General features: G+C 34.4%; 2 protein-coding genes across 18 annotated transcripts in view; one reads left to right on the plus strand and one right to left on the minus strand.

Moving 5' to 3' along the window:
- The first annotated feature begins 3,961 nt into the window (after positions 1-3,961).
- LOC113038836 (uncharacterized) lies at positions 3,962-7,568 on the plus strand. 2 transcript variants are annotated; one of them, XM_026196555.1, is made up of 7 exons: positions 3,962-4,080; positions 4,627-4,935; positions 5,521-5,616; positions 5,778-5,882; positions 6,627-6,666; positions 6,771-6,862; positions 7,205-7,568. In XM_026196555.1, the coding sequence occupies exons 1-6, from the start codon at positions 4,032-4,034 to the stop codon at positions 6,814-6,816; spliced, it is 645 nt and encodes a 214-aa protein (XP_026052340.1). In that variant the 5' UTR covers positions 3,962-4,031; the 3' UTR covers positions 6,817-6,862; positions 7,205-7,568. The 2 variants fall into 2 exon arrangements, with proteins under 2 accessions (XP_026052340.1, XP_026052339.1); XM_026196554.1 differs by having other exon boundaries at positions 6,771-7,568.
- A 1,938-nt stretch (positions 7,569-9,506) lies between these two features.
- Positions 9,507-18,307, minus strand: part of cast (calpastatin) — a 30,728-nt gene continuing 21,927 nt past the window's right edge. For 15 of the 16 annotated variants that reach the window (XM_026196543.1, XM_026196540.1, XM_026196544.1 and 12 more), the window contains 21 exons: positions 17,809-17,892; positions 17,397-17,471; positions 17,207-17,320; positions 16,975-17,076; positions 16,724-16,840; positions 16,445-16,543; positions 16,277-16,327; positions 15,973-16,047; positions 15,805-15,867; positions 15,548-15,634; positions 15,310-15,426; positions 15,075-15,188; positions 14,374-14,490; positions 14,192-14,296; positions 13,718-13,810; positions 13,588-13,629; positions 13,364-13,489; positions 13,196-13,279; positions 12,981-13,013; positions 10,884-10,989; positions 9,507-10,667 (listed from right to left, as the gene is read on the minus strand). In XM_026196543.1, coding sequence (XP_026052328.1) covers positions 10,891-10,989; positions 12,981-13,013; positions 13,196-13,279; positions 13,364-13,489; positions 13,588-13,629; positions 13,718-13,810; positions 14,192-14,296; positions 14,374-14,490; positions 15,075-15,188; positions 15,310-15,426; positions 15,548-15,634; positions 15,805-15,867; positions 15,973-16,047; positions 16,277-16,327; positions 16,445-16,543; positions 16,724-16,840; positions 16,975-17,076; positions 17,207-17,320; positions 17,397-17,471; positions 17,809-17,892 — 1,797 coding nt within the window. In that variant the 3' untranslated portion in view covers positions 9,507-10,667; positions 10,884-10,890. The remainder of the gene's footprint in view (positions 10,668-10,883; positions 10,990-12,980; positions 13,014-13,195; positions 13,280-13,363; positions 13,490-13,587; positions 13,630-13,717; positions 13,811-14,191; positions 14,297-14,373; positions 14,491-15,074; positions 15,189-15,309; positions 15,427-15,547; positions 15,635-15,804; positions 15,868-15,972; positions 16,048-16,276; positions 16,328-16,444; positions 16,544-16,723; positions 16,841-16,974; positions 17,077-17,206; positions 17,321-17,396; positions 17,472-17,808; positions 17,893-18,307) is intronic. The other variant, XM_026196538.1, reaches the window with a different exon arrangement.

An 18,307-nucleotide genomic window follows, 5' to 3' on the forward strand; every position in this document is an offset into this window, starting at 1 on the left:
ATTGTATTATACACACACACACAAACTGTAAAACAAAATTACCTTTTGAAGTCGTATAAACAAGGATTACTGAAGTATGTTTTACAAGAAATTACTATTTCAGTCTTTATACTTCAAACATTCTCTAACATTTATTTTAGTATATCTGCTATAAAAATTCATGTAGAAGCTCGCATTATTTTAGACTTTTTTTGTAAACGTTTTAATTAAATAGAATCATTATCCATTGTAGTAATACAGTAGTAAAATGTGACCACACAACTGTAGAAGGTTCTAGAAAAATTTCAACACTGATAGACATAATTATAAGAGACATCGTGGATACATTTCTGTGAAGTGGACAGAGTGCAGGTGGCATTCAGAGACTTACATGCTTTCGTTTTTCTGTTTCCTATAATATCTGCACACCTTCATTACACCTCTCATTTATCTTTACATGACAAGCAATACTGAAGTAAACACTAAAGTATCAAGCTGATTCTGCAAACATCAACACCTTATGAGAACTGATTAAAAACAATTCAAAGACTCTTTCATTTCTAAAAAGTGTGACTCTACTTCATAATATAGGGCTTTTGGGAAACATGAAGAGAATTTGAATGAAAAATAATAAGCTAATACCAAAATTACTATTAACACACAACACACAGCTCTGAGACCAAAAGTCTCGACTGAACAAAAAAAAAAAGTTACCAAGAAATCAGTTCTACTTACATCAGGTTATGATCTGTTGTAACTACTGTGGTCCCTCCCTGTGCTTCAGATTGATGGTACAGTGTTTGAATCACCTGAACTGAAGAGAACCCTAATACTGCAGTGACTGAAAGTCTGATTTTACTGATCTCTCTCTAAACTGAGCTCTCTGGAGTGGGCAGCTGTTTTACTTCATGTAATATTCCTCTGTTGTGGTGCGTGTGAGGAAGAGTTGGCCCTCTTCCTCCGAGGAATCCCCAGGTAACCTCCACCCCCCCCCCCACCTGTAACTCTGTCTGGGCTGTGTTTTGGGTCTGAGACCCATATCTCTGAGATCAGGTTCTTTTGGTGAGTCAGACAGGGATCCCCAGGTAAGAAATCGATGAATGATGAGAAATTACCCAAACTGAGAAAGTGACTCAAAGCTAAATGGGGGGCTATGGAAACAGAGGGTGGACTGTGTTTCTGTTTGACTGGAGGTCTTCCTGGACACCCACCTGCCAGATATAAAAAAAAAAAACAGAATCTCCCTTTAAAGATGGGTCAACATTTTTTTTATGTTGTTTTCTGATTATGAAAACGAAAAACATTAAAAACAATGTGTTTTTCTTCATTTTCAAGTGTTTAGCAATGGATTGTCTATAATGAGTACTGTATTATTAGGTCAGTTGTTCACAAACATTGAAACTAAAATCGGAAAGGTTAATTAACTTTTTTGATTGTGTTTATTTATAATAATGCACATACAAAAATTGTTATTCATTTAATAATTTAAACTCAATGTAATGATCAGATAGTATGTCAGGTAAATGTCTTAAAGAATTTATGCATATGTATATAAAACCACAAAACCAGTTATAAGGGTACATTTTTTAAATTGAGATTTATACATCATCTGATGTATAAATCCATTGATGTATGGTTTGTTATTTATATGAAATACAACTATTTGAAAATCTGGAATCTGAGGGTGCAAAAAATCGAAATATTGAGAAAATCACCTTTAAAGTTTTCCAAATGAAGTTCTTAGCATTAGCAACGCATAATAGGTACTACTCAGTTTTATTATGCAATTATTATTATTATTACTATTATTATTATTATTAAGTCTATTTTGATTTATATAGAATATAAATATCAAGGAAACTTTTTCATTTTGCAAATTCGCATTGTACCTATGTAAACAACAACAACGTTGATGATGATAATAATAATAATAATAGAAAATATGATTAACATGCATGATTTATTATTTATTACAAAATGTATGATGTAATTGTATAATTATAGTAACTATTAATTATTCAATTATAATGCCATATATTTATAATTATGTGATTGATTCTTATTTAATAACAGCAATAATTGTTTTGTTAAATATATTGTTTAATAAATGTATAATTTTTGTTATGATTTGTATCATTGTTGTCTATTTTCTTTTATGATTGTTATTTTATTTTATCCTATGTATTTTATTTATTTATTTTATTTTCAACATAATGTGTATACCTGACAGATTTAGTCAACAGGTTTGTTTTTGCTGTTATATTTCCACTGTCAAACTACATGACCTATGTGAATGTCACGTTAATTTCCAGGCGACGTAAATATGGGCTACATGACGTCAGACCGTGTTGCGAAACATAGAAGAAAGGTGGCGCTGTTGTCAGTGATGTAACTATGATGTGGGCAGCATCATTCTCATCCATTCTCACATTATTTGGACGCCTCCAGAACAAAGGTGGTCTGAAGCTTTCTTACAAAGCCTTGAACATCTTTCCACTCTTCTCAAGAAACATTGTGATCCTGTCATGACGTCAGGTGATACTGCTGACCTTTCTGAGTTTTTCCCACCGAGATAAGCTACCACAAACACACTTTTCAAGCAATATATTTAACAAAATGAAGATTTTAGGTCACAAACAGTCTCAAATAAAGAGAAAAAAGTGTGTTACTTCGAGCTCCTCAAACTAGAGGTGTTTACAGTTAATGTGATGAACTAGCCAACACTATTGTGAACTTGAGGAGAACTAAATTCATACAAATCATTAACCGTTCTGTATATCCTCTTCCTGACTTAGATTTCCTAAGACGTGTGTGAGTGAATGAGATTGAAAGAAAAAAAAAGTCTTTGAATGTAAGCATAGTGAAAATATTCACACTTCACAGTTGTGTATAAATAGATCAGAGGTTAAAAACATGAATAGCATGGACGCCCCAAACAAAAACATTCCATGCATAGGCTATGTTATAGCCTTTGTACACCCTAACGTCACATTTTCAAAGCTGACTGAACGTTGTTGGGTCAAAGTCGCGCACCGAAGTGACACGTAGCCCCACTCTCTCAGAGCGCGTCACGCATGCGGTTTGACGCGCGATCAAAGAGCTGCGCGCGCCGCTGCTGGTGCATGCAGACCCCCTTTAGTTGCACGCATGCTGCACCACTGCACCGACAACACGACAAGCCACTTACAAAACAACAGCCACCTGTTTTATAGACCGAAATGATCCACACTGATTCAGATGTTTTTCATACTCTAATATTCTTATAGACGTCTTGCTTTTTTTTTTTTTTTTTTACTAGATAATAGTGAGATGATGTTGATAACCTAACTTTATTCTTATTTTACCAACTTGGTATAGACTACTTTTTTGCACACTTACATTTTCACTTTTACAGTTTCTTAAGTTGTTTTATGATTCTTCGCCTAATTATTTTACACTTTATATTGTGATTAAAGCCCAATAGTCTGTTAAATGAACCCATTTGTGACAACTTGCCCCTACAGTATCTAAATATCTTTTCAGACTTGACTATATCTATCTATCTATCTATCTATCTATCTATCTATCTATCTATCTATCTATCTATCTATCTATCTATCTATCTGTTTGTCTGTCTGTCTATACAGAATAGATCTATTTTAGCTAATAAAGGCAGAAAAGTAGAGAAATTATGAGAAATAAACCGTATCCTTAAACTAAATGGTATACTTTTAAGTTTTAAATTTCTATATTTTTATGCTGCATGTCAATTATTTTCTTTATTCATGTTAAATATTTTTCTGTGTTTCTGGTTCATTCGTTTTCTTTAAATGTTAGACTATATATTTTCTATATTCTTTATTTATAAAATAGTTTATGCATTTTAATAGCAATGAAACAAATCATACATTTTGTCATGTAATTTCTTCAGTACAATTTGTAAGTAGTTGAAAACCATGAAAATGAAAGTGAGGGCTTGGGAGGGGCAGACGGGGAGATTTTTTTCATCCTTTTAGTTGTTTTGTTCCTAGTATTGTAAAAGAACTGAATGTCTGTGCTGAGAATTGAAAAAAATGTATCAAATATGCATAGTATTTTTTGTGATTTTGTCCCTCTTCGATGGTAAGTAGAACATTTTCTTGTATATAATATTATATTGCAGAAATGTTTCAGCTATGAAAGTGTATGAGACTAATAGGTCGCTTGCGATCATTTGAGTAGCGCAAATCAAATACAAGTCAAATAATGACTCGAAATTTGCCTAGAAGTGAATATTTGCACATTATTTTGTATAAAGCCAATTTATATTAATTTAACTGTGGATTTTATTTCTGTAAAATAATACTTTTTTTTATTAAATTCAACTTTCAGTTTTGTTTTTAGTATTAAAACGGCATGGAAATAATGATACAGTTCATTAATATATATATATATATATATATATATATATATATATATATATATATATATATATAAATAAATGTGTGTTTGTGTGTGTAGTAAAACTATAAGCTAATTATATTTTTGCATCACTAAGTGCAGAAGAATTCAGTTATTCTAACTTTTAATAATTTTAGGTTTTTATTTAAATCTATTCCAGAAGGTATTGGTTAACATTTGGATTCAAGTCTTGTATTTCTTCATATTAAACTTTTTCTTTGTCTCTAGGGGGCTTTGCAGATAACGTCTACAAAGAAGGAGAGGAGGTAACGGTCAACTGTGACACCAAACAGCCCGGCGTCATTACATTCTGGTTTCAGATAAACAAAAGTGGTCTAAAGTATCTGTTCACCGTTAAAAGCACAGAAATAAAAGCAAATGCTGATCCGAAAAAATACAAAGTGAACCAAAATGCTAAGGTTAGTTTGGCTATTCAGTCTTTTGAGAAAAATACAGACAGTGGATTTTACACCTGCGCAGCCATGAACAACAATAAACTCTTCTTTGGAGGTCTGACAGAAATTAAAGGACAACCAGGTGAGAAGATGCTTTTTCTAAACATTATAATGGAATGAGATATTTTGCTTAGTGATCACATCTGCATTTGTCTGCTGACTCTTCAAAAGTGTCATGTAAAATACATACATACATATATATATATATATATATATATATATATATATATATATATATATATATATATATATGCATGAATGTATGTATAAATAAGCATACATAAAACAAGAAATTAAATTGAGAATCAAATTTCCATTAAAATACAACAATGATTTGTTTTCATCGATTGTTTAAAGAGAATGTTTCTTGAATGAAGTTCATTTTTGTTTCCTTATTGGCAACTAGATTGGTCTTGTTATAGATTTCTCTACAACTAAAAGGAAAGAAAACCAGTAAGGTTTATGTTTAGAATAATGCTAAAGGAGTTCAAAGGTTAAACTTTAAGATATATTATCTGAAAACCTTTCTTAAAATATTACAAATGTTCGATTCTCCAATGTATCTTTTTAAATGTTGTTTAGATATTTTCACTGGAAATGCAAAAAAAAAATAATTTAGGGGATCATAGTTGTGTTCATAATCATTTTGCTTACAACTTCGTTACAGATCCAGTATCGCAACCTCCAAAAGAAGAGACAGCACCACCGACAACTACATCACCCGTGATTACGACAAAATCACAGTGTAACTGTAAAAAACCAGGTTTGTTTGACTATATGTTTATACACATATCATATAGCATAGCATAAAAACCTATGTGTGTGTGTGTGTGTGTAAGAGAGAGAGAGAGAGAGAGAGAGAGAGAGAGAGTTAGTATATAATCAAACAGATCTGTAATGATTAGGAAGTGTATATGTCCACAGACCCGAAGCCTATCATCAACTGTGAGACTTGGATATTGTCATCTTTGGCCACTGGTTGTGGTGTTCTCCTTATTCTGCTGATCTTCACCATTTTGCACTGCAACCGTAAGTCACATCCACCTATTAAATTATGCATACTGCAAAAGACAATGGCCATTTTTAACTGCACGTTTTTTAAATAACCGGTTGTGGACCATATACATTTTGTAACAAATAAGCAACAGCACATAGTTACTCTTAGTTCAGTTTATGGCTTGAACGCAGTCAATTAAAACAAATCCACAATTATATAGTGTCACAGGAATCTAAAAAGTGCAAATTCTGTTTGCAATGGTGAGAAACAATATAGCTGTAAGATGTAAAATTTCAATACATGATTATTTAAAACAATTAAACTATTCCTAAAGGCAAACCTACAGGCAAATATGTAAATATGTGACTGATTTATATATTACCTATATTTTATACATTATATTTTTAATAAGAACATACCTGGAGTAGATGCATTTTAAAAATGGGATCCCGCTAATACTAAACAAAAGGGGTCTGGTGATTATGCAAGCCCAGTGGGAGGACACTAATTTAGTTTTACATTTACATATTTCCATACTTAAACTATGCATACATTTTAATCACACATATGCATATTTTAACAACATCCTCTCATGTTCATAGAAACTGCATTCACTGCATGTGGATTGATTTGGTTTTGACAGTTGTTTTTTTCTAAATTTTGCTGAAACTTTTAATTGCACTTTAATTTATTTGAAAGAATGAATGAACGTCGCTGATATTTGTTAGTTTTAAATTTTAGTAAAAATCTTTGTAAAATGTTTCATTCCTCTCCAGGTTTAAGAACAAGACGATGTCCTCACCATCACAAAAGACAGTAAGTCTTGTGTTTTTTTTTTCTTTCTTTCTTTTGCACAGTGACAGAAAGTGTCATCAGTGCAGAACAATTTCTGTTCATCAATCTCAATTTCTCATTTTCAGACCCAGACCTGCTGGCCATGCAAAACTGACCAACAACCCATTGTGATTTCAGTAAAGACACAGGAAATCCAGTACTGTTTAAAGATATCTCAGTAAGCACATGTAAAAGCTGTTGCATGATTATTCAAACTGTACAGCCTAATCTTTTCATCTTTCACAGTGAAAATGTTCAAAACACCACTATTTCTTTTCCAGTGAGTTTAGATTTTTGTCAAGTCATTATATTATTGTATCGATCAGGTTTACATTTAATAGTAATCAGACTGTTTTTCTTTATACGAATTTTGTTACAAGTGAAATATTTAATGTTTTGATTCGATTGGCTTTATTAAATGGGGCTTAAGAAGTAATGTAAAGAAAATCATTACAAAAGTATTTTAAGCTTTAAATTACATCATGTTAATTGTCGTGTTGCATTGTAATCTGTTTACCAGAGAAATCTGCCATCTGCTGGCTGTCAGTGTTATGAAGAACCTCAGAAAGTCTCATATATTCTGCTGAGATACCAGCTTCACACAACGAATCTCATTCCTGCTGATCTTCATTTCTACATTCAGTTAAATTCATTTGCAAATAAACAAAAATATAAAGTAATCATACTATACACCCATATCAAGTGATGTGAAGAATTTCCAATTAAGCTCTCGAACACCATTTACCATTAACATTTTTTGTATTAAAGATAACCCAAAGTTTCTTTGTGGCAGAGCAGAGCACCACCACGTGGACAAAATACAGAATTGTGAATGTTGTATACAATGTGTCAGATGAATAAATATGACCAAAGGTAGCCATGTACGTATGTTTCTGCCGATTGAATGTTCACTGAATGGGATTTTTATAGTAGTTTGAATTTGTTTTCTCTCGGCTGCCGTTCAGGAGCTAAAGTTAATATCTGAAAAATGTATTTTAGTGATGGCCCACTTCTGTGTCCTGAAACAAAAATGTTCATCGTCCACATACGCTCATCAATGTGTGTAGTGATTCTCACATTAAGTTTTTAAGGTTTGCTTTTAGGAATCAGTTTGTCCGTCAGTTTTGACTAAAACTGGACCTGATGCCTGTAAAACACCCTTTCAGTAGTGTAGTTCCTCTTTTTGTAGAAAATGTCTTGCTATTTTGTCTGTGGTGAGTAACATTTTCTTATTTATAGTATTGCATATATACTCAAATCAGTTTTACATGGTATTGTTTCACATGGATTGAAAAGTCTTGTTTTTGTTCATCTATTCTAAACTATTTTCTTTGTTTCCAGTGGACTCTGCACTTAACTACATGTATCAAGAAGGACGGAGTAACAGTCGACTGTGACCCCAAACAGGCCGGCGTCATTAAGAAGTGGTCCAAAGTATTTGTTCACCGTGTAAGGTTAATGCAGAAAAATACAAAGTGATCAAAAATTGTAAGGTTAGTTTGGCCGTCCAGTCTTTTGAGAAAAAGATGGTTTATACACATGCACAACCATGAACAACAATAAACTCATCTTTAGAGAGCTGACAGAAATTTAAAATTATTTAAACATCTTTAAGACAAGATCAGAGAAGCGAAACTGCTTAAATTAATTGTTCAAATTCATTCAATGTTTTCTGAGAATTTGAATTGAGTTATTTACTCTTCTTACATTAGCAAACCGATTTGCCTTGTTAAAAGCATAAATTTAAAACAATACAGTGTTTAATGCTTAAAACAAGAAAAAAAGTTTGCAAATGGGAAAAATAAATAGATCCATTTAGATTAACTGGAAATAATTTATAATATCTTACACAAGTTTAATTATCAATTTTACCTGTTTGAGGTCGTTTAGGTTTTTTTTTCTTGAAAAGCAAAAAAATAAAAAATAATAATAATAACTAATTGCTTCATAATGCTTTTGCTAATATTTTCTGTTACAGATTGTCCTCAACAGATCTAACAGGTCTAAAAAAAGTGTACATGCATAAATCAATTTAAGATGAAAATAAGTATATAAAACAGTGTTGTAGTGATTAGATGTTGGTTCACAGACCCTAAAGCCCATATTTAACTGCTGTGACACATGGATATTGTGATCTCTGAACAGTGGTTTTGTTCTTCTCACTCTGCTGATCATCACAATTTTCTACAGCAGCTGTAAGAAACATCTACCTTTAAAGAACGCAAAGTGCAATGGTGCAATTTTTTTTTGGTTATAGGCCATGTAATTTTAGAATAGGAATAAGCTGTGCAAGTGTGCAAGGAGAGTCTCAACTATAGTTTTCAATATTGATAAATACAAATATTAGAAGATAAATCTTTTTTAATAAAGTTATAATTAAGACTCCTACTTTGAGAAAAGAGCACAAGAGGCATTTTAAATTTGATAATGCTATAATACTAATACAATCTAAGTCTTTGACTGATTTTCAAACATTGCCTTTTTTTAACTTATAGAACAAATATTTTTTTTTTCAGACATGAGAAAAATTATAGATCCAGTAAGACACAGGAAAGTCCAGTAAAGGTTAAAGATTTCATCCAATTCTCAATTTGTATATTTAAAATCAGTTTCCCTTTCATGTGGATTACTTTTTTTTTTCTTTGTAACCAAAACAGTTTAATTTCAGTTTTTGATATTTAAATACAGTTTTTGATACAGATATTTAAATTATGGTAGCTTGATCTCACTGTACAGAAAGATGGACTAATCAGTTGGAATGAATTTACATTAAGTATTTTATAAACTATCATTCTCTGTAAACACGCACACAAAAAATGATATACCTGAGCTGGGCCCCTATTTATTGGTATAAAGATTTTAAGAACAGAACAATCCAAACTAACAAAACAAGTTGTTTTATTTTTTGAGTAAAAATCCCTTCTTGAAAATACCATCCAGTCACACCTTAGTACACAACGTCTTAGAACGCTCTTGGAAAACCCATCTGGATCTGTTCAACATTTCATGAGCAAAAAATACGAAAGACACGGTTGGGTTTAAAGGTCATATTTCAGTTTCTATCATCAGCTATCAAAATTTGAACATTTTAAGGCATCAAAGAGTGAGTCCTGATGTTAAGCAAAACAGCAACACAAGTGAGTTAAAGTGAAAGTGAAAGAGTCTGACTTTGCCCACCACATCTAATGCAAAACCTGTCAACTTACTAGTGGTTCTGAAAATACATTTTCAACTGAGCTTAACCAAAAAAAAAAAAAAAAAATAAGTGTTATCCAAATTATTTTCCAAGGCTTTTGTAATAGGCACATGGGGCATTTAGTGTTTGCAATATTATTTTACAGTTATTTTCGAGAGCATCCTTGTAAGCGCACTTCAGGAAACAAACTAGAATGAAAAACACCTCCCATACAAACCTTTTTTGACTTGTATCATTATACAGACATTCAACAGCATTCAAAATCATGGTCATTTACTGCAATTCCTGTACTGTAAACGATGAACTCATTACCTACAGCATATCTCTGTACACTAGTGTCTCAATAGATCCTCAAACAGCAACAAACGGTCATCTCTGTGAACAGGAAGACTGTAGAGAGACCCCCAGTAAATATATATATAAAAAAAAAAAAAAATAGTATATGACAAATATATCTTTTTTTTACTGTGGGAAATATCATATCAAAATGCCACACCAAAAAACAGATGACTGGAAATAGAACAATACATGCGCTTGATTTAAACATCCTATCCGTATACACATGTTCTATCAATCACAAGGAGATAAAACATTATTTCTATTTTTGCTTTGCTTTAGGAGAAAAGATGAGATTGCGATTGGGGGGGGGGGGGCTCTGAAAATACATATTTAAGTCTCTGTGCAGTAATAATATTTTTAGTTTCACTCCACGTCCATGTATATATTTTGTTGTCTGAGCATTTCCCTTTAATGGTTTCTTGTGTTAGGGATGAGATGCACTATAAATCTGAAAAATAAAAAAAAAATGCATTAAAAACTTAATCCTACAGCACCTCTAATAACATTATAAATGACTTTCTGATCAATTTACTGCATCATTGCATAATAAAAGTATTGATTTTTTTTACCAAATAAATCATACGGACCCCAAACCTTTGAATAGTAGTACAAATATATCATGAAAATGTAATTTAACTTCAAAGAGGTTTGTAAATATACTGACGTGTGATCTATCTGTTTCCGCTCTTTGTGGAAGATGAAGGCACCACATCTGAGCTCGGTTTACCGGGCAGCTTCTCCGTGGATGATGAATCTTCTACTGACTGTTTCTGGGACACAAAAACAGGATTTTAAGTATGGAAACCAAGTATAAAATCCTTTCATGCAAGCATGTGGTTGGAAAATAGGAAAGTTGCTTTGTGACAGTGGCACAAAAAAGGCTTGTGGACAATACAGGTGCATCTAAAAAAATTGAATGTAGTGGAAAAGTTCATTTCAGTAATTAAACTCAAATTGTGAAACTGGTGTATTAAATAAAGTCTTCGGTTCTTTTAATTGTGATGATTTTGGCTCACATTTAACAAAAGCCCTCAACAAATTAGAATACTTTCTAAGACCAATAAAAACTTTTTTTAGTGAATTGTTGGCCTTCTGGAAAGTATGTTCATTTACTGTAAATGTACTGGTAGTACTCTTAAATAAATTTAAATTAAATTAATTTATGCATTTAGCAGACGCTTTTATCCAAAGCGACTTCCAGTGCATTCAGGCTATCAATTTTTACATATCATGTGTTCCCGGGGAATCAAACCCCCAAACTTGCACTTGCTTGCTTGCTAGCGCAGTGCTCTACCAGTTGAGCTACAGGAACACTATATGAGAATTTAAATATTTTGTAGGGCTCCTTTTGCTTTAATTATTGCCTCACTTAGATGTCCCGTTTCTCATTTTCCTCTTGACAATACCGCATAGGTTCTCTAAGTGGTCCAGGTCTGGTGAGTTTGCTGGCCAGTCAAGCACACCAACAACATTGTCATTTAACTGACTTTTGGTGCTTTTGGCAGTGTGGGCAGGTGCCAAACTCTGCTGGAAAATTAAATCAGCATCTTCAAAAAGCTGGTCAGCAGGAGGAAGCATGAAGTGCTCCAACATTTCTTCTTAAACGGGTGCAGTGACTTTGGTTTTCAAAAAACTCAGTGGACCAACACCAGCAGATGACATTGCGACCCAAATCATCACAAACTGTGGAAACTTAACACTGGAGCGACTTGGGCATTGAGCTTCTTCAACCCTTCCTCCAGACTTTAGGACCTTGGTTTCCAAATGAAATACAAAACTTGCTCTCATCTGAAAAGTGGACTTTGGACCACTGGGCAACAGTCCAGTTCTTCTTCTCCTTAGCCCAGGTAAGACGCCTCTGAAGTTGTCTGTGGTTCAGGAGTGGCTTAACAAGAGGAATACCACAACTGTAGCCAAATTCCTTGACACATCTGTGTGTCATGGCTCTTGATGCCTTGACCCCAGCCTCAGTCCATTCCTTGTGATGTTCACTCAAATGGTTGAATCGATTTTGCTTGACAGTCCTCATAAGGCTGCGGTTCTCTTGGTTGGTTGTGTATCTTTTACTTCTACACTTTTTCCTTCCACTCAACTTTCTGTTAACATGCTTGGATACAGCACTCTGTGAACAGCCAGCTTCTTTGGCAATGCATGTTTGTGGCTTACCCTCTTTGTGAAGGGTGTCATGATTGTCTTCTGGACAATTGTCAGATCAGCAGTCTTCCCCATGATCGTGTAGCCTAGTGAACCAAACTGAGAGACCATTTTGAAGGCTCAGGAAACCTTTGCAGGTGTTTTGAGTTGATTAGTTGATTGGCATGTAACTATATTCTAATTTGCTGAGATAGTGAATTCCAAAATCATATCAATTAAAAGAACCAAAGACTTAAACTACTTCAGTCTGTGTGCATTGAATTTATTTAATACAAGAGTTTCACAATTTTAGTTGAATTACTGAAATAAATGAACATTTCCACGACATTCTAATTTATTGAGGTGCACCTATAATGTAGCAGTAATAGAGAATTCTGTATGCTGTAAATGCAAAGCGTTTGAGACCAGCCACAGTGTTTAATGCAAACTGTCTACCAGGTTTTTTTATGAATATGAATATAAACGGCCATGTGCTTGTGATTCAGCCAATGGAAAGTTCACTGAGTGGGATTTGTCGTTTGAGTTTGTTTCTCCATGCTGCTGTTCATGAGTCAAAGCTACAGTATAAGAACCATATTCATGCACTTCATTTCCAAATACAACCTACCTTTGGTTTAGACTTTGGTTTTGCACCCTTTCCCTGTAATCAGATAGAGACCCCTGATATAAACCGGTTTGAACCAAAATAAAGGGTCTGGGGGAAAACCTGGTGCTCTTTCAGAATCAGCATCCACAGATTTATCCTACATTTCTTCCCTTGCCTTTTTACCCAAATATTAGACTTCAAAACCATAATATATGAAAGCCAAATGTGGTTTTTACCTTTGGTTTGCTGTCTTTAGCTTTTGGGTCAGTCAGGTTGGGAATAACTTTTTCCGCCAGCTCGTCAAAAACTGGACCTGATGCCTGTAAACAGAAAAAAAAAAAATGAAACCGAATGTGTGTCAAGAAATTAGAGGGATGTTGCTTTTGCAGGTTTGTTTGTGGTACCTTAAATGTTGGCGGTTGTGGTTCAGGGGTGAAGTGTTGGGCGTCAGGTGCTGAGGGCTTCACGGGTTGTACTGAAGAAAAATCACTAGACAGCATGTCAAGGGCCGTTGTGTCATCGATTGATGGCTGAGTGATGAACAGACAGACAGTCAAACATCTACAGTGATTCTTAAATGATTGAGAAATCATAAAATGGTCCCTTTAAATCTGCATTAAGAAAGTACCTTTTTCGGTTTGACATCTTTCTGCTTGTCTGCTAGAAATGCCTGTGATGAAGAATAAGAGTAAAATTTGTCTAAGCATTTCTAAATGAACTCCACTGGTAAGGAAACATGAAGGAGAAGGAAAAGTCACCTTGCGGTCTTCCTCTGTGAACCGATACTCAGGTGGAAGGGTGTCGTCTCTCTCACCTGGTTTACTCACTCTTTCCTCCACTATATTCTTTTCCTGTGGTGGGAAGAAAGATGGTGAGAACATCATGATCCAGTATTGTCATAATTTAGTTTACTTGACTATTTTCACCTTCGCTTTAGGTAGAGTTAAACTGATTTGGCTGCTGTGCCTCTAAGTAGAGTATGTAAACATATGTAAATATTCGCATGTGAAATTAAAATCTTTGTCAAGCAAACCATGAGGACACTTTTTAAAAATGCACTTCAGACAGTTTTTCCTAATATTGCTTTGGAAGTATATGCAGGGTTGCAGACACCGCACAATGTTTGGTGGTTCTCCTCACATTGCACTCATAAATAAGTTGTTTTTAATTTCAGCTTAATTTCAATAAACGGTTAAAACATGGTTACTAATGGTCATTAAAAGGGGTGGTACCTTAACGACGTCTTTAGGTGGGACAGGGGCAGGCTCAGGGGCTCCTTTAATGTCTGCTAAAGTGTCTGAGAGGGCATCCAAAGCTGATGAGGAACCTTCTGACAACTTAAACAGTAGAAGAGTAAGTCAGTATAATGTGAAAATGTATAATATGTATAAACATGGATAAATTCGACATATACCTGTCTGTCAGCATGTGGGGGGCCAGAGACGGCAGACTGAACTTTAGATGCAGAAGAAGGAGCGACAAAATCATCTGCAAGAGCATCTAAAGCGAAATCGGAAGCAGGATCTAAAGGCTACAGAGCAGAGTGAGAAAAGAGATGAGAGAGGTTTAAATAAACATGGAGATGGTATTGAGATTAAACAAACTACCATTAAAAAGTTTGGGGTCAGTAAGAATGTTTTTTAAAAGACAATTATACTTTAATTCAGCAAGGACGCATTTAAATGACCAAAAGTGACAGTAAAAGCATTTATAAAATGTCACAAAATATTTATATTTTGAATAAATACTGTTTTTTTAATGAAAAACTAAAAAAGAAGCACAACCATTTTCAACACTGATGATAATAATAAAAAGGTTGAACACAGTTTTAAAATATATTAAACATTTAAAATTGTAATTAAATTTCACAATATAATTGTATTTGCTGTATTATCAACAAATAAATGCAACCTTGGTGAGTATATATATATATATATATATATATATATATATATATATATATATATATATATATATATATATATATATATATATATATATAAAAACAGTAGTGGACAGACATTCAATCTCATTGCTGTGTTGGATAAACACCTGACATATTAAACAGATTTAATTTGTGACGATTATTTCCAACGTGGACATCATGAATCTCACCTTAGCAGGAGGCTTAGAGGCAGGACAGACGGGGGTCTTGGCAGCCGATGCTTCAGAGGGGGTTGCAAAACCACCAGACAGAATATCCAGAGCTTCAGTAGTGTCTAAGGATGGCTGTGACATAAGAAACATCCACCAATCAAATCACATAATCCGGCAACAGCGACCAATCATCACACACATCCATGAGACTTTCTGAAAGACAATCAGCGTCACACTTATGACACATGATTACCTCTTTCTCAGGAGGAGGATATTTCTTGAGCTCTTCCTCTGAGAATCTGTAACCTGGTGGGAGCGTGTCGTCTCGCTCTCCAACACGAACTCCCTTTTTAAATGTCACATCCTTCTCCTGGTCAAAAAACAGTCAGTATAAAAACAGTCAAAGACAAAAATCCCCTAGAAATGTGCCAATGACATGTCTATGCCACATTTACATCTGTAAGTTAAAAACATAAGTATAGGATTATTACATGAACGATGTCCTTGGGTTTGAGTTCAGGTTCTTTTTTGGGTGGCTCTGGTTTACCCAATGTGTCACCCAGAGCGCTGAAAGCGTCCTACACATACAGAAAAAGACAGCGCAATTAAAAAATCTGTAAGGTCTAAAAAGTTGAACATTGGTTCTAATAGTAAAACACAATAAATACTATTGATATGCTTAATGTGTCTAATTTCATGTATTTTGAATGATTTCTGTGTATATATTTTTGTCCAGTATTTGCAATACCTCATCTGTCTGTGGTGGTTGCATAGGGCCTGGCGGGACAGTTTTAGGAGCACCAGAAGAAACCTACAGGAATGGAATAGAACGAAATAAAATTCTGAGTAAAAACAAATATGGGAGATACTGGACTAAATACAATAATAGCACATAAGAATCGAGCAATAAACCGACCTTAGGCACAGACTGTGCAGGAGCCACAAAATCACAAGCCAGAGCATCCAGAGCTGACAATTCATCCACTTTAGGCTAAAAGAAGATTAGAAAGAGAAAACATCTTAATCTGCACAAGAGAAACATTAACACAAAAGTATTATTGATTGCATTTGCAAAATGCATTATTACAGTAGTTATGGTATAGTTATAGTTGAGTTATTCTAAAATAACTACTATGAAGGAGGAGGAATAAATGGTGTGGTGAAGTAATGGTGGTTTGAACAACATTTGACTAAAAACAGCACAGAAACCGCTTTCCTACCTTAGGAACATCTTTAGTCTTTTCAGGAACTGCTTCAGGTTTCTTCTTTTCCTGATTAAACAAATGAACAGCGTTTAACTGAAGTACCGTACATTATAAGCATTAAATCATGATGTTATACCGTTCATAAATTATCTCATTTTAATGAAAAGTATTAGAAACGATTACCTGTGAAGGAGGAACAGGGGCCTTTACCACCGGTGCTGCTACAGACTCTGAGAAACCTCCAGAAAGAAAGTCCAGTGCATCATCTGTGTTTATTGAGGGCTGAAAAAGACATCCACCAATCAGAACACAGCATCTAGTTACAGCAGCCAATCACAACTCGACATTATTACAACTTATTTTTACTCTCATAAGCCAAAATTCTCAATAGTATTTAATAAGAATGAACATTGTTGGAAGACGTTAGTTTGATATTTTTGCATGCAGTGTTCAAAGTCTGACCTCTTTCTTAGGAGGAGGATATTTCATGAGCTCTTCCTCTGAGAATCTGTAACCTGGTGGGAGCGTGTCATCTCGCTCTCCAACACGAACGCCCTTCTCTGATGTCTGTTTCTTCTCCTGTACAAAAACATATAGCAAACTAGTACGGATACTTCAGCAGATGCAGCTACTTGCACCTAATTGTTACATGTAACTTGAAAAAAGATCTAAAATGAAATAATGGATTCTAAAAGAATAAACAGGAGTATTACATCAACTATCTGCCCAGGTTTGAGTTCAGGTAATTTTTTGGGTGGTTCTGGAGCGCCCAGTGTGTCGCCCAAAGCACTGAGAGCGTCCAGTGACACGTCCGTCTGAAAGAAAGAATGAACACTATTAGAATTAGTTTATATTATGTTGACTGATCTAAAACAGTTATTGCTTAAAATATATAATGAATATTATTTTATTGAAGCCTCAAGTTGAAAAGAGATTTTAACGGACGTCATCTGTCTTTGGTTTAGCGGGTTGTGCAGGGGTCTCGATCCTGGATTTCTTGTCAGCTGGTGGAGCAGGGGATTTGGTTACAGCAGCAGGCTGAGATGGTGCCGGCTGTTTCTGCTCAAAAAAAGAGAGAGACATTTAGTTTTTGGAAAGGGTTTAATAATGTCTCAGCGTCTTAAATGGGTGTTACCTGAGAGGGTGGAGGGGGAGCAAAGTTGGAGATTCCTGCAGAACGAACATCGACTGCTCCTACTGTTTCAGTTTTCTGAAAAATGGGGAAATATATCTTATTATCTATATTTATTGAGTCAAGACTATGCACGAACAACTGTACGGTCTGATATGTCTTTAACCAAGGATTTTTAAAGTAGGCCGCAAAAGGATGCTAAGGATAATAAGTATTTATTATTTTGCATTTTTCAACTTAATTCATAAATAGTAATTTAACCATTAAAATTTGTATAATTATTCATAAGAATAAGTGGCTCTTTAAACAAACATTCTATTGCCAAGGGATCATTATAATTGTGGGCCGTGCATGAAAAAGTTTGAAAACCCCTAAATTAAGCAAATACATAGCAAACTGTTGTCGAGATACTCACCACATCAGTCTTCTTAGGAGCAGGTGGAGCTGAAGACACAAATCCAGCTGAGAGGGAGTCCAGCGCCTCGTCTGAGCTTATTGGCTTTTAGAAAACATTAAACAATTATATGTGAATGATAATATTCAAACAAAATTGTGCACAAAAAACTAGCCATGTAATTCTAGGAAAGACCATAAGAGGGAGCCCCAAGCCCAATTCTGGGGGAATAACAGACAGCATGTGCCCTGGCAGGAACAGTACAGAGTCAGACACACCCTCTGCATACCAACAGCTCAGACATTAATAACATGCTAACTTATAAAACAACCACCAGCTGAACAAACTGAGCTCTCATTGAACAATCAGGCCAATACGATCGGAAAACCTGTACCAAATACTGAGACATGATCATAATATTTGAGAACTGCATGTTGGGCGAAGGGTATGTATTGCATAATAAGTAGAATACAGCACAGGTTAGATGAGTGTGCTAGTATGTGCTGATTAGGCAACAATG

The sequence above is a fragment of the Carassius auratus genome, chromosome 21, assembly GCF_003368295.1.
Source record: "Carassius auratus strain Wakin chromosome 21, ASM336829v1, whole genome shotgun sequence".
Lineage (NCBI taxonomy): Eukaryota > Metazoa > Chordata > Actinopteri > Cypriniformes > Cyprinidae > Carassius > Carassius auratus.

Excerpts from the sequence above, each read along its gene's own strand:
- LOC113038836 (XM_026196554.1), top strand. The coding sequence starts at position 4,032 with ATGTATCAAATATGCATAGTATTTTTTGTGATTTTGTCCCTCTTCGAT. Across the intron at positions 4,936-5,520 it reads AGAAATTAAAGGACAACCAG|ATCCAGTATCGCAACCTCCA; the intron begins GTGAGAAGATGC and ends ACTTCGTTACAG. Across the intron at positions 5,883-6,626 it reads CACCATTTTGCACTGCAACC|GTTTAAGAACAAGACGATGT; the intron begins GTAAGTCACATC and ends ATTCCTCTCCAG.